The 15,584-nt window shown below is 37.0% G+C and overlaps 1 protein-coding gene across 4 annotated transcripts in view; it reads left to right on the plus strand.

Moving 5' to 3' along the window:
• The window catches only part of LOC131046144 (lon protease homolog, mitochondrial), a 149,527-nt gene that overhangs the window by 91,432 nt on the left and 42,511 nt on the right, over positions 1-15,584 (plus strand). For all 4 annotated transcript variants that reach the window (XM_057979815.2, XM_057979813.2, XM_057979814.2 and 1 more), the window contains 4 exons: positions 13,467-13,591; positions 13,783-13,913; positions 14,101-14,205; positions 14,402-14,515. In XM_057979815.2, coding sequence (XP_057835798.2) covers positions 13,467-13,591; positions 13,783-13,913; positions 14,101-14,205; positions 14,402-14,515 — 475 coding nt within the window. The remainder of the gene's footprint in view (positions 1-13,466; positions 13,592-13,782; positions 13,914-14,100; positions 14,206-14,401; positions 14,516-15,584) is intronic.

Below are 15,584 nucleotides of genomic sequence, written 5' to 3' on the forward strand. Positions count from 1 at the left end.
TCACGTGAATTTGTCAAAATTAGTCTTTCCTCATAGCGTGCTGGCTTGATGGTCTTCTTGTCTAATGGATCAAATTTGAGGTCCCTGATCCGACATCTTCACATATTTCATTTATGCCTTGGACAAATTCGTGTCTGAGTTTGATCAACTTGCTTGGACAATTTTCAGTCTTGTCTTATGTCTTGACTGTGAATGTGCCAATTTATGCTTTCTCCCTCTTAGGCTGTCTTAAACTAGGAACTTGAATGTGTCTGACATATTAAGGTTTGTGTCTTGGAACAAATTTGTGTCAGTCTTTATGTCTTGGCATGTTTCATGTCAATTGGCTTGTCCTCGGACTTGGAATATTCTTGGACAATCATCCTTCATTTTTGATGGATCGAAAAAGTTCGGATAGTCACATGTCCTCTTGTCGTTGGCACATTTTGGAAATATAATTAGACAATTTGTCTTGCTCTTTGTCATGTCATCTTGGCAGGCTTTGGAAGTATGATGGGACAATTTGTCTTCCAATTTGTCAGGCCATCTTGTTCTTGAAAAGAAAAATTTCATGTTTTGGATTGTTTGGCATGCTCGAAGGCTTTCCTCTTGGCAGGGTGAAGTTCACATATCCTTGGACAATTTTTATTTGCTCAAATTTTGTGCTTAGTTTCTTTGGACAAAATCTTTGGACATGTCTTATTCCTCAGCAAATTTTGGATGACTTTCTTCGTTGGATATGAAAGGGCGGATGTTCCACATCTTTGGACAGATTTTGGTTGATGCTTCACTTCAAACTTGGAAGGTTATCACATGTATATCGGATATAAACAATCTTCCTTTTCCAAGGAGGGTTTGGAAATGATTAAAACTTCCTTGCTGACCATAATAGCAGCAGTTTGACAATGTGAATTTAGATTACTTTTTTTTGATAGGGCATAATTTATTCTTCCTCGGGCAAGTCCACTTTCAATTTGCTGTTTTGGACGATCTTGGATGAATTTTTTTTTGGGAGATTTGAAAGATTTCTAAGAAATCTATGTACAGATTTGAATCTTTTCCCAAGGTAGATTCAAGGATGATCAATGGTGAACTCAGAATTTTATCAGCAAACCTTTGGTGATGGCAAACTTGAACCTTTTGAATGTCCCTTTCAAACCCTTGGACCTGCTTTATGTTTCCTTTTGGAGATGTTCAAGGTAGAATTTTCTCCTTCAAACTGTTATCAATGGCGAATTCAAGGAGAATATCGAACTTAGTTTATCCAAACCCTCGATTTTGCTTTATTTCTCATCCAATTTCTTCTGAAAATTTGATAATTTAGTTGGATTTTGGAGCTGCTTCCTCTGAAGAATTTGAATTTGTTTTCTTCAAACCCTTTAATTTATTTTACTTTTGCAAAGGTAATCTGATAATCTTATAAGATTTTGGCATGAATCTAATAATATTTATGCCTGAGAGCTGTTCACTTTGATTTCCAAACCTGTAGACATGGCAGATTTTGAAGTTGGATAATTTGATCATGCATTGAAGCTACTCGCTTCTCTCAACCTTGGCGAATTTTGACAGAGTTTTGATGCTTCCTTCTTTGCTATACAAATTTCTTCTTGGCAAACAAAGTATTAATGAATGGGCATCATGTCTTTATAGCTTCTTAGCAATTTCTAGAAGCTTTGTGTTTTATTCTATCTTTAGAAAATTGAAACCCTTTGCCTTCTTCTAGAAGGAAGCTTGGAAGATTCTAAAAATTTAGAAAGTTTTATTGTTTTATCCTCCCTCTAAGAAGTTGGAATTTTATCCTTAGAAGCTTCCATCATGTTTTAGAAAGTTTTATTTGTTTTAAATCTCCTTCTAGAAATTCAAATTTGAAGAAGGCATGCCACAATTTTTTTTTTTTTTTTTTTGACTTTAATTGCTTAAATGCCAAGTCATCATACTTGCCATCTTTAATTCTTTTGGAATGCCATGTCATCTTTTATTGCCAACTAGGAAATTTATATCATTTTTATTCCATGCCATCTTCAATTTCGCCTAAGTGGGCCCTACATTCTTTCTCAAGCTTTGGCGAATTTCGCACATCTTCCTTATTCCATGTTTTTAAAGTGGACTTGGAAAGAATTTTTAGCTTGGACATGAGGTGCACTTTGAAAATTGTCAGACATTTTTGGTGCATGAATAAGCTTAACCTTAGCCAGGAGTTAAGTAACCCTTGCCATAAGTTAGTTAACTCTCGGTAGGAGTTTAATATTTGTCGGACAATTCTTCTTGGACAATTTTTAAGTTGATCCCACTCAAATTTCTTCCATATTTTAACTGATCGTCTGCCATTCTACCTTTGAACCTTGTTGAACTTGTCTGCCATTTTTATTTCTTCAACCTGGACGAAATTTTCGATGTGCCATTTCATTTGCCTTCTTTTAACTTGGTCAACAGTGTTCATGCCATGTTCATACCTTGCTGTTTCATCTAGACAAAAGCCCTAATCTGGATATCCATTTTTTTTTTGCACTTGGAGACCTCATTTTTGAAATCTGAGAACATGGGTAGGAATAATTCGGCATGGGGATCAAAATCCTAGTCTCAGAAAAAAGCAAAATTTTCAAACCCTTGCTTTTTATACTTAGAAGCAAAAAATTTCGAATTTGAAGACATGGGTAGGATCAGAATGACCTAAAGAACAAAACCCTAATCTCAGAAAAAAACAAAATTTTTGAAGCCCTTATTTTTATATCTAGAGGCGAGTTTTTCAAATTCCGACAAAATGGGTAGTAATAAAATAGCCCAAAGAACAAAACCCAGATGCCAGTTTTAAAAAAGTAGAAACAAAACAAAAAATTCTAAAAATAGCAGGTTGTCAGAAATGGCTCAAACCAATCTTTTCAGATCATACAATAAAGAATTTAAAGAAACAAAATTGAGATTCTGATTACGATTAGGCTGGAACAAGATTGACCAGTGTCCTAACCAACCAAATAATCTTTAGGCTACCAACTCTTGTTTATGCTCCTGGATTTTGTCCTTCATAAAGGATAAGACCCAGGCTACAAAAACAAGAGTAGGTGAAGGAAATTCAGTCATACCGACCCTCCCAGCCTAGTAGATTTATTAGTAACATCATAAGCTAAATTTCATAATGTAAAACTATTGATCTAGTCTTCAAACAGTTATTGTAGCCCTATATATCTCTTATTTTGATATCCCATTATTCTGATTATCCCAAGATAAGAGACTACCCAGGCTACAATAAATGAAAGTTAAGTCGTGTCTCACAATCTGGAGTCCTTGCCGGCCACTTCCGGACTGGGCTTTTTGAATATAAGGATGGAGGAAAAACAACTTAAAATCTTACCATGTTTGCAGTGTCCCATTTTACCTGGTTGACGAAGCCTTAATGCTACCAACGCTGCATTTATCTCTTTTGAATTCTTAGCCTTCAATCCTGAACCTTATGTTCCAACTACCGTTTCCAAGGGCCATTACAGCCGTGGAAATCTCAAAAAAAGTGTTAGCTGATCAAAAAAGGAAAGTAAGCAGATATTAAAAATGTCATTAGTAAACCCCTGCTCATTTTACCATGCCATTTAGGACAGCTCATAAGCAGTATGTATATACCATTCTTATGTTACTATATGTATATGTCTATATACATGAAGATATAGATATGCGTTCGATCAAAAAATTCAACCACATAATCTAGTAGAGTCGAAAGAGTGTATTGAGAGCATAGTCTATTCTAATTTTAAGTCTTAGCTTAGGACTATATTTGCATACCTATTCACATATTAAGCAGTCTTGCAGATATATTAAATAGTGTTTGCCTAAATTCAACCTTAACCCATATTAACAGGAACCACTGGTTCTGCGTATACAGTGATATTTTCTGCTGCCAGATAATCCTCAAACCAATCCTCCTTTGTTGGAGGCTTCACATGCATTAACTAGCATAGAAAATCCATGCTTCGCCTGATCTCTTTCTGTCGAAATCCGAAGTTGTCTTCCTCCCCTAGCATTAAGATGGGGAACCTCGGTGGTGGTCTGTTATTCCTTATGAGAATATCATAATGTCTGGGCCGAGTGGTTGTGAGATTGTCATCTATATTGAAAAGAACCCTGTCTAGTTCTTCCAGTATGGATGGAATAAAGATATTTCTGCATAAATTCCTTATATTATCTCTGTTGCTGTCGAAATGCATGGCTACTGCGACGAACATTGCAGCAATGTCACTGTTTGCCCTGGTTCTGTCATCATTCTGAAGGAAATCCTTTCCTAGCGCCTTCTTTACTGCATAAATGACAACTTCATGTGGGAATAAGATAATCTCATTTAGGCGTTTTTTGGAAATTTCCCCACAAAAGGCCATTTGTCTCTTGTCACTCCTGAGTCTGATAATTGTATCCATTATTTCCAGTTTAAGTTCGAGAGATATGGGATCTATGTTTTAATATAAACGCGAGCCAGGCTAAATATCAGGTTATAATCATTATTCGAAATGGCAACATGTGTTTTCGTGCCATTTTAATTATTGATAATCCAAGTTAACTTTCTGTTAATTGTGAAGATCTAAATCGTATCTAAAAATCTCTTGATGTCGTATTCTCCTTTAATGACTAGCAGATGTTTCGTAAATTGACATCATGTTTAATTTATCATTAATTGATTCATTTGAGACGACATGCTCCGGAGGTCATATCTGCCCTATCCTTCACATGTTTCAAAAATAAATTTTGGATATCAATATCCTCGAAACTAATGCATAGTCTTCATTCCTAATTATGCTATTAAGTCTGTATAGAGGATCGAGCCTCTTGGAGAGCATCCGTGGCGATCTCCATAAATTCGGCCAGTCTGGATCAATGCTTTTATATTACTCAGCAATAATAAATTCTACTAGAGAGTGAGCTAGGTTATAAGGGTATAAGACCGTATATATATAAATGCATTTATATGAATATACAAGTATATAACAATATATGTATACCCATATGTTTATGAAAATATATATCTATATGTATATATATTTGTATGTATATAGGTATATACAAATATATATATATCTAGATATATATGAATATATATATATATCAAGATATATAGGTAAACAAAGATATATATATACATATGTATATATATATAGATAGACAAGATATACATATATATATATATGTGTGTATATATAAATGTGTATCTATACATATATATCAGAAATCTGATTATATTGTATTTAAAAATATGAAAAAATAATTGTATTTAAAAAACATATGATTATATAAATTAAATAAGAAAAAATAAAATCATTGTTTGGAATTTTATAAAATATAAAACATAATAGAAAACCATAAAAAAACCCTAAAATCAAACTAGAAACGCAGCGTCGGATGTTCTGATGTGGGTTATATATCTTTCAATTGCGAAACCAAACTAGCCGCCATGTAGAGTATCTGCGGGATTAAGACGGTTGGATGCTTAGATCCTGCCGGAGTCGGGTGTGCCTCCCTATAGATCTATATGGCTCTAGTGAGGAAGGATCGACTGGGTTCCGATAATGACTACGAGTGAGTAGACGTTGCAGAGGTCCTGTTGTGACCTTTTTCACACATCGCCCCATTGCAAATGGGGACCCTCTCTTTTCCTGCTTTCTAGGGTTTTTGTTAGTGTCCTATGACCTTTTGCTGCAGTTAGGCCTGACGATTGAAAGTTAGTTTTTGCAAGTTATGTGATTCCGAAATGCGAACACCACCAGAGTGCTTAGAGAGGCCAAAGGACGAAGATCACAATTGATTTGGACGAATTTTTTAGAAAGTTTGCTTTTTTGCTTTTTCCTGTTTTTTTAGGAAGTTTCGTTTTTGGCCTTTTTAGCCCAATCCCTGGTATGGCTATTTTTAGAAAAGTTTTTCCTATTTTTTAGGGATGTTTGCTTTTTGCTTTTTCGGAATGGGAGCCTAGGGTTTACACTTGCACCACTGACCTGCTTCGACCGGAACTCGAAAATTCCAAGTTTTGACCTAAAAAAGCTAAATCCCTAGATTTTAGGCTTTTTGCTTTTTCGGGATGCAAACCTAGGGTTTACACTTGCACCACTGACTTGCTTTGACCGAAACTCGAAAATTTCAAGTTTTGACCTAAAAAAGCTAAATCCCTAGATTTTAGGCTTTTTACTTTTTCGGGATGCAAACCTAGGGTTTACACTTGCACCACTGACCTGCTTCGACCGAAACTCGAAAATTCCAAGTTTTGACCTAAAAAAGCTAAATCCCTTGATTTTAGGCTTTTTTCTTTTTCGGGATGCAAACCTAGGGTTTACACTTGCACCACTGACCTGCTTCGAATTCCAAGTTTTGACCTAAAAAGCTAAATCCCTAGATTTTAGGGTTTTTGCTTTTTCGGGATGCAAACCTAGGGTTTACACTTGCACCACTGACTTGCTTCGACCGGAACTTGAAAATTCCAAGTTTTGATCTAAAAAAGCTAAATCCCTAGATTTTAGGCTTTTTTGCTTTTTTGGGATGCAAACCTAGGGTTTACACTTGTACCACTGACCTGCTTTGACCACGATCCAAAATTTTCAAGTTTTGACCCCAAAAGCTAAGTTCCTATATTTTAGGGGGTCATGGCACCTTCAAAGGATAATCAGCTCGAAAAATCATCTTGATCCTCAAATGTCCTGAAATTTGGCTAAGTCTGGAATGTCATCCTGATCCTGAAATTTGACTAAGTTTGGAAAATTGGAGAATCCTCCAAAAACTAGATTTTGCATTATTAGTCCTAGAGGCCCGAAACCACTCTCAAACATCCTGACAATATATATGAAATATAAATTAAAGCACTTATACTTAAATGTTATATTTCATATATAGTCTGCCCTCTTGAGAGACCTTCAAAGTCCGCCATGGGTTGGGAGGTCATGTAGGAGCACTCTTCAAAGTCCGCCCAAGCATGTGGAGAGCGCCTCAAAGTTCACCCAAGGTGGAAAGTGCCTCAAAGTCCGCCCAAGCATGTGGGAGCACTCTTCAAAGTCCGCCCAAGCATGTGGAAAGCGCCTCAAAGTCCGCCCAAGGTGGGAGCACTCTTTAAAGTCCGCCCAAGCATGCCAAGTGATGGAGAAGCCTTGTCCAAAGTCCGCCCAAGAAGAGAGGTCATGTGGGAGCTAACTTCAAAGTCCGCCATGCCTTAGGAGAGTCATGAGGAGGGACCTTCAAAGTCCGCCCCATGCCTGACTTAAATTTACACCATGAAGGAACACTCACCAAAGTCCGCCCCATGGTGAGTGTTCCATGAAGGAACACTCACCAAAGTCCGCCCAAGAAGAGAGGTCATGTGGGAGCTAACTTCAAAGTCCGCCCCATGCCTTAGTCAAATTTACACCTTGATGGAGGCCATGAAGGAGCAATGTCTAAAGTCCACCCCATGCCTTAGCCAAAATTTCGCCATGAAGGAGCAAAGGCTAAAGTCCGCCAAAGGTTCGAGAGCCATGTAGGAGGTGCCACCAAAGTCCGCCATGCCTAAGGGGACTCACCAAAACTCTGCCCAAGGTGTTGCTGAGTGAATGGCCTTGAAACTCCGCCCTATCCTACCTTGTTGGTGGCCAACCCTTCAAAGTCTGCCATGTTTTGGAAGAGGCCATGATGGCCAACACTCTAAAGTCCGCCATGTGTGTGGAGTGCCCAAGGGGTGAAGTCCAAAGTCCGCCCTATGTTGGAGACCCATCAAAGCTCCGCCTTTCCCTAGCAAAATGATGCAAAGGTCTAGAAGTACGCCCATGTTGGAGATGTCTTAGAAGTCCGCGTAAGGGGTGTGTTCCAAAGTCCGCGTAAGGGGTGTGTTCCAAAGTCCGCCCTATGCCTTAGCTAAAAATTCGCCTTGATTGAGCTTTGCTCAAAGTCCGCCCTCCATGTTGAAGGGACCCTTCAAAACTCTGCCCAAGGAAGTAGATGCTAAGTATGATGTTGAAGAGCCTTCTCAAACCTCGCCATGCCTTGGAGAGGTAAGGAAAGTCCGCCCAAGTTTGAGGAAGATGAAGGTAAGCCTCCAAAAGTCCGCCTACACATAAAAGTCAAACAGAATCAACGAAAATACAAAGTGATGTCATGAAAATCCTTCAAGATTTCGAACTTAAATCCAAAATAGAAAGTTTTCAAAAGGAGAATATTGGAAGATTGATAAGGATTTCGAACTTAAATCCAAAATGGAAAGTTTTTTTTAAAGAGAATATTGGATGATTAATAAATATTTCAAACTTATAGCCAAATTGGAAACTTTTGGAAGATATTTTCTTTGAATTTGGAAACATGACAACACTTTCCAAAAGAATGAAGTTAAAATTGGAAACATGATTTGGAAGATTTTAAGGGTTTTTGATTGAGGATTTAACTTTATTTACAAATACTTCGTTGTAAACTTCATTTCTACACCAAGAAGTTTGAAAATATTAAGGAGAGCATAGTAAAATACTTTCAGTTTGGAGTTCATCTAGAGAAAGTTTTGGATATTGCTGGAAGATGGATAAACTTTTTTGACAAAAGTTTCATAGATTTTTGGAGAAAGACAACCAGTATAAGGACGAATTATTGAATCTCTCCTGGCTTTTTGAGTATTTTTGAAGGTGAAATTAAATTCATGATGCAGATTTATGTATTTTTTGAGTTTTTCCAGAGTTTGAGAAATGATTTTTAGTAAATTTGATCGAATTTCTAAGGGAGGAAAATCATTTTTTTGGCTAAGTATAAGAAATTTTCGGAGTTATAACACTTGGTGTTGGATTGTGATCACAGTTATCTTGAAGGTTGGAGAATTTACATGTGAAAATCCCATTCCAATGGCTAAGTATGAAAATGAAGTGAAATTTTCCAAACACTTAGCCGTTCGTAGCCTCGATTTTCTTTAATCCAAGATAGATTTCTAACTTATTTTCCTTTGGTTTTACAGGTCGCAGGAGGAAATAGAAGCAGGATCATCATAGAGATCGCAGTTGGAGTTCACAGGCAAGGTTCATCCGGGCGTGAAGATAGCCAAAATTTGGTTAAGTATGGGAAATGTTGAAGGCATGTCAGGGTATCGAGAAGGACATGATCACAGCGAACGCCTGAACAGCTTGATCCCATCATTTCATATTTGCAAGGGGTTACCCAGAGCTTTTTAACCCTCCTCCCACGCAACATAAATTGGCAACTGAAGGCAGGACCATCACAGAAAACACAAATGGAGTTTCGAGCCAATTTTCAGAATTGAAAACGAGACCACGAGCAAGGTTCGTCCGAGCATAGAGAGGGACAAAATTTGGCTAAGTATGAGAAATACTTCGCGAAAAGATTTCTTCTCCAAATTCGAGGCACTTGAAAGAATCTCAAGGCATCAAGAAAGAAAAGTTCTTAGACTTGGTGAAAATATGGGAAAGTTAAATAAACTTCCAACTTCTTGAAGGATTTCATCTCCTGAAGGAATTAAAAAGACAAGCTCCCAAGCAGAATCAAATGGCGACAAGAAGGAATCAAATTTCCATACTTAGATGATTTCTTGACACAAATTGGAGAATTCAAGGAAGACATCCAACACGTTGAGGTGGTGCCTCGTCATTTTCCAACCAATCAGATCGCTCCAAGTCAGCATGTCCAGGTTCGATGAACATGACTTATCAAGAAGCTTCTAGAAGGGCACACTTCACAATGCAACAACCTTCTATTTTCATTGATGGTTCATATTTAGCAAGAAGGACAAGTGTCCCAAATGTAATTGGTCAAGGGTAGTTAGCTTTGGGAAACCCTAATTAGGGTTTATAGCTTTCAATTTGGGCCCTTGATCACTATTTGATCTCGGCCGTTCATTTATTCTTGAAAACTATATAAGGCTACCTCCTCTCATTTGGAGAGTGTGAGGTTTTTGATGTATTGTTGCTTAAGGTCATTTCCAGATAATATATTGCATGTGCGTTGCTTTGTAATCTCTATTATTTGAATGATTTGCATGGTTTCAATTGCCTCAACACTTAGTTAGAATTAATTTAGATTTGCTTTCATTGTTGTTAATTTGAATGAAGGATTTGATAAGTGTCAATTGATGGTGTATTTCCGCTCATACTTTTGGTAAATGGATGATTTCCATTCTACCGTGCAAAGTTAGTCTGAGCCCATCCCCTGTGCATCCCAACATCTCGATCATAAGCACAACCCATTGAAGATTGCACCGGCCTTGTGTAGTTGTCCCTAGTGTGGCGAAGCAAGGTTTGGTTTCTCGAAAGCACCCAGTTGATACCGTCTCCGAAATTCGTAGGATTAGATTAGCCTTCCTAAACCCTATCTCTTTTTCCCTTTCTTTTGAAGGTCTAAATCCCAGAAAATTCCCCCCCAAAAAAGAAGAGCCTAAAATTGCTAAATCCATCTAAGTCCAGCAGTTCAAGATACTTGTCAAACGTAAGTCCCCCCTTGAAATTTCAGCATACACTACCCAAGAAGCTATTCCACTAAAGTCGCTTGTTTGCACATATAGACCTTGGAATCAGTAGTGATTTTTCAAGAGAGGATAGAATACCTTTGGGTATCCTATCCTAATGTTTGGTAGATGATAAAACAGACACCAACAGGTCCCAACACAAAAATATACTTCAATAAAACACGCCATCGCTGCCATACGTATTTGACGCGAACTTTTCCGAATTGTATAAATGGTTTTTTAGATTTGGCAAATTTCGAACCTGGTGCCAAAAGTTCGGTGAATGCGGTGACTTAGCCTGCATGTAATGAGGGGAATGTTAAGCTTCTTTACAGGAGTGTTGGGTATGTTCTACAAATCAGATGTGTTAGGCAACATAGGCTTTCTGTTGAGACCCTTCGTGGTTGGATTTCTAATCAGCCGATTGCTTTTAGCAATTTTTCTTCATATGATCAAGCTTACCACAATAATGACATGATATTTTCAGATTCTTGGAACTATCCTCAGATTTGCCTTGTTCTTTTTGCTAAGAGGACTTACCTTTACCTTTGTCTTTGGCAATAAAAGCTTGTTCCACACTGGCTATCTCACTGTCGCTACCAAATTGCTTCTTTCATTTGTCTTGCTGTAAGAGCTTGTTGCATGGTTCATCAAAGTTCAGATCAACATTGGTAGAGGTGATGTTGAGAGTTTTGATGATGTGCTCATAGGATCGTGGTAAGCTTTTCAGCGTGATAACCTTCATATCCTCTTCTTCCATCTTGCGACTAGTGGCCTTCAGTTGATCACGAATGTCTTCGATCTTTATTAAATGATCCTGCAAAGACATCTTGTCATCCATCATAATGGAGAACAACATATTTTTAATGGAGAGCATTCTCTATTTCCAAGTATTGTAATTTTTACTGTTAATTTTTGGTTGCCTGTTGACGTGTATTTTGTACACTATCAAACATAGAATAAAATACCCAAGGGTACCTTATCCTCTCTTGAATAAAGCCTCCGAATGCTGAAGATGTCTCAATTTAACCAAACAAGGTCAGGAATGGCTCCAATAAGTCTTTTCGCCTTTGTGCTTCAGTGAGGGATGGGAGCACTTTGCCTTGTCCCTTGGTGAGGGACGGACCACTTTTTCTTTCAACCTTCAAAATTCACCATTTTTGTGCCTTCAAAATCTTCAAAAGTATCAAGTCATGTCCAATTATCATTCCGGAAGACCCTGCACAAAACAAAATAGAAAAGTTAGTGACAAATATGCATAAAATAACATTTGTGCTCTGGTCCCTTGGTGAGGGACGGGAGCACTTTTGTCCTTTCTGGCTAAAATATTCAAAATTTAGGTCTCCAATCATTTCACAAGGCAAAGTTAGGTCATCTTCAAGGCCAGGAATCAGTTAGCAAGCCCTCACAAAACAAGAAATTGCACTTAGAATGAAATTCGCCCTGGGTCTCCAGTGAAGGACAGGAGCACTTTCTCTGTTTCAGGCATCATCTTGCCTCCAAAATTTGATCAAAATTTACCTAGGCAAGAATATACAATTTCATCTTCAAAATGCTAACACTTAAACAAAATTTGATTTTTCCCTCAAAAAAAATCCTGAATCTAGACCTAACCTGAGACATGTCTGACTTCCTGACAGACTTATCTTACTTCAATAATCAACCTTCGGAAGGACGCTTAATAACTTTCAAAATTTGACTGGACTCAGCTTGAAAAATATCCAAAAGAAACTCCTAAGGCTTAGCCCTAAGCCAGACAACTCACTCACTCATTCAAAACCCTAAAAGCAGAGAGAAGAACAGGCAAAACAAAAGCGAAAAGAGGGGGTCCCCATTTTAAATGGAGCGATGTGTGAAAACGTCACAACACTGCCTTCCAACATGATGTTGGTTAATGACGACATCCCTCCCACTGTCCAAGGTCATGAAAAATGAGGTTAACTTGCAGCTTTGAAAAAACCCTAGGTCCTCAAAGACACCCACGATTTTTCTTCTAAAAATCATTTTTTTAACTCAAACCCTAGGTCGTGCAGAAGTCACTCAGAAAACATATAAGTCACGCCACAACAAAACCCTAGGTGCTCGACCTCGTTGTGCAGCAAAAAAGTGTAGACTTGGCGCCAGAAAACTCACAATGTTTGAAGAAAAATTGTCAAAAAACCAGTTTGCAGCAGACAAACCCTAGGCACCTTGACGTGGACTTAAAAACACTTTAAAATGCAATGATTTTGAAGAAAAATCGTTCAAAAGACTGGCCAAAATAGTGCGCGACCCTGCAGTCCCTTTGTGTGGAAAAACCCCAATAAACACCACAATTTTTATTAAAAAGTCGTCCAAAAATTCTCAGAAACAATCCCATGATTGCAGATAGGAAAGCCTGCTATTTTCTTCTAGAAAGTCCACAATTTTACATTAAACAAACTTGTGATTTTTATCAGAAAATATTCCCATGATTTTCACAGACAAAATCGACCAGATTTTTCTGAATAAAAACCTTTCATTTCCAGATTTAAGAAAAGCCCATGATTTTTTATAAAAATTCGTTTCAAAAAGCTTCTGAAAAAAGGTTTTCAGGTAACCTTGAATTTTATTAAGATAAAAATTCACCAAAAAATACCTTTTCTCTGATACCATTAAATGATAATCGATTAATTACAGAGGAGTGGAAGACTCCTTAAATAGAGGTTACAAACTAAAAAAGAAACAATTGAGAACAAAATCAATAAAAGAAAGTTACTAAAACTAACTAAATGACTAATCATGACCATTACAAGCTAAATGTAACAGTATTAGTTTAATAGACAAATTAAAATAAAAAGGTATCTCTGCCTGTTTATCAGAGGCTGTAATGCATGATTCAGCAACACTAAATTTTATGTCATATATTAGATTGAGTATAATCTATATACAACTTTATTGCCAGTGGCTGCAAATAAGCGTAATTCTAGTATTGGTTGAATGTTTTTGTTGTTTATATGTTGCCTTTCTTGCACAGTGGCTTGAGGTTGGATGATAAGAGAAACACCCGTCGAATTGTAATGTTAATTTCTTTATTTTTCTACAGTGAAGAAAACTTTGATGTGCTCCGAGCTCAGAAAATACTAGATGAAGACCATTATGGTCTCTCCGATGTCAAGGAAAGAATTTTAGAATTTATAGCAGTTGGAAAGCTTAGAGGAATAGCTCAGGGTATGGATTTTTTGATTTCTGATTTTTGTCGTTTTCTTCTATTTTGTTAAAGATGAAAGGCAGTCATCTTAAATAGTATTGGATTTGGAAAAGCTCTCTGTGAGAATTTGTTGCAACCTGGGTAGAGGGTATCCTTCTGGGTTGAGAGGGTCATCTGATTGTCATTTCCATATTTTACTGTTGAAATACAGGTAAGATTATTTGCTTCTCTGGGCCTCCTGGCGTAGGTAAAACTAGTATTGGAAAATCAATTGCCCATGCTCTAAATCGCAAATTCTACAGATTTTCTGTGGGAGGCTTGGCTGATGTTGCAGAAATAAAGGTACTCAAATTCTGGTTGTCATATGTATGCTTATAATTTAGCTGTTATTGGTTAAAAGAATAGCAAACATTGCTTCAACTTGTGTATTCGAGGAATGCATTGGATATTGGCATTTCATATTTATGCAAAGGCCAATGTCTGAGTACTCTACATAATATGAGCTAAGTTATGGTAGTTTTGAATATAGGGACATCGACGGACATATGTTGGTGCAATGCCAGGAAAAATGGTGCAATGCCTTAAAACTGTTGGCACATCCAATCCTCTTGTCCTTATTGATGAGATTGATAAGGTGAATACCTTGCCTTACGCAGATGAAACTATATGTTCCGTGTCAAAGATTTCTGCTGCATTAGATGTAAAAACAAAGAAATGAAAAGATGACTGCAGAAAAAATATTCATGGCTATTTGTGATGAAGACTAGACCAACCTATTTGTGTACTCTGTTTTGACATCAATTCATATCTGCCTATAAAAATCTGGACAGCTGGGACGTGGACATGCAGGAGATCCAGCAAGTGCTCTGTTAGAACTGCTTGATCCGGAGCAAAATGCTAATTTTCTTGATCATTATCTTGACGTTCCTATAGATCTTTCCAAGGTGAGTTCCATTGTTCTCCCATTATATTTTACTTGTTTTAAGTTATATTTGTTGATTTGTCAAAATTTAAGTGGATCTATCCTAATATTCTTTATCAGTAGAAAACTAGAAATCTGCATTTATGTTTCTTGGGTAGAAATGATTAAGCAAAATATCATTTGATCTATCCTAAAGATTCTTCCTCAACAGAAAACTGAACACTTATATTTGTGTTTGTTGAGTAGACATCAAAATACATAATAATTCCAGATGACTTTACGTTGTGACAATGGTGAATGATCACTGATCTTATTTTTTTGCTTGTCTAAACTGCATTTGCAGCATACAGCTATTTTGGATGCTATAGAATCTATTTCATGGGCCATATTCAAAATTACACAAATATCCTATAGAGATAGGCTCATAGCCAATCAAATAAATGCAATAGAATAGGCTCCTCAAATAATGTACTTAAACAAGTACTAATGTAACCACCTATTGTATTCTAACAATTTTTAAAAGTCAAAACTATTTTCACTATATGATTTGGTCATTAGATTGGCAATCTACCGTTGTGAAGAAGTAGATGTCATGGCATACAAGGTTTGAATAGCATGATTAAAGTGCATTCCTGTTGCAAATGTACCAATCGTATTCACTATTTCCTATGGTCACTATTTGATCTCATTGAAGTGTATGGGTAACTAGCTACTGCAACTGCCTAGTAAACTAGAAATGGTGCTGAATACTAGGTCCACATAGCCATGTCTTTGTGTGCAATCTTGGTTGATACATTGGATTTTACATTCTTCACTTGTTTTGTGTCTTCTGTTTAGAATGATTTATCTTAATTAAAACGATATGAAAATATCGTTAGTTAATCTCAGTGTAATTAATTGATTGTAACCCTACTAGCATTTTAATTTCTCTCTTTCAGAACAGCACAAAACAGAACTGTAAGGGAGAACCCTTCTTTGAATTTGAAGGAGAAGACTCATCCTTGAGTGCCTACACATTATACTTAACCCTAACTAGTTTCCAAATATGTCTTTATTGCAAGCTGCTATAAAGACCATATTAGGCAGCCACG

Source organism: Cryptomeria japonica, chromosome 4 (genome assembly GCF_030272615.1).
Source record: "Cryptomeria japonica chromosome 4, Sugi_1.0, whole genome shotgun sequence".
Classification (NCBI taxonomy): Eukaryota; Viridiplantae; Streptophyta; class Pinopsida; order Cupressales; family Cupressaceae; genus Cryptomeria; species Cryptomeria japonica.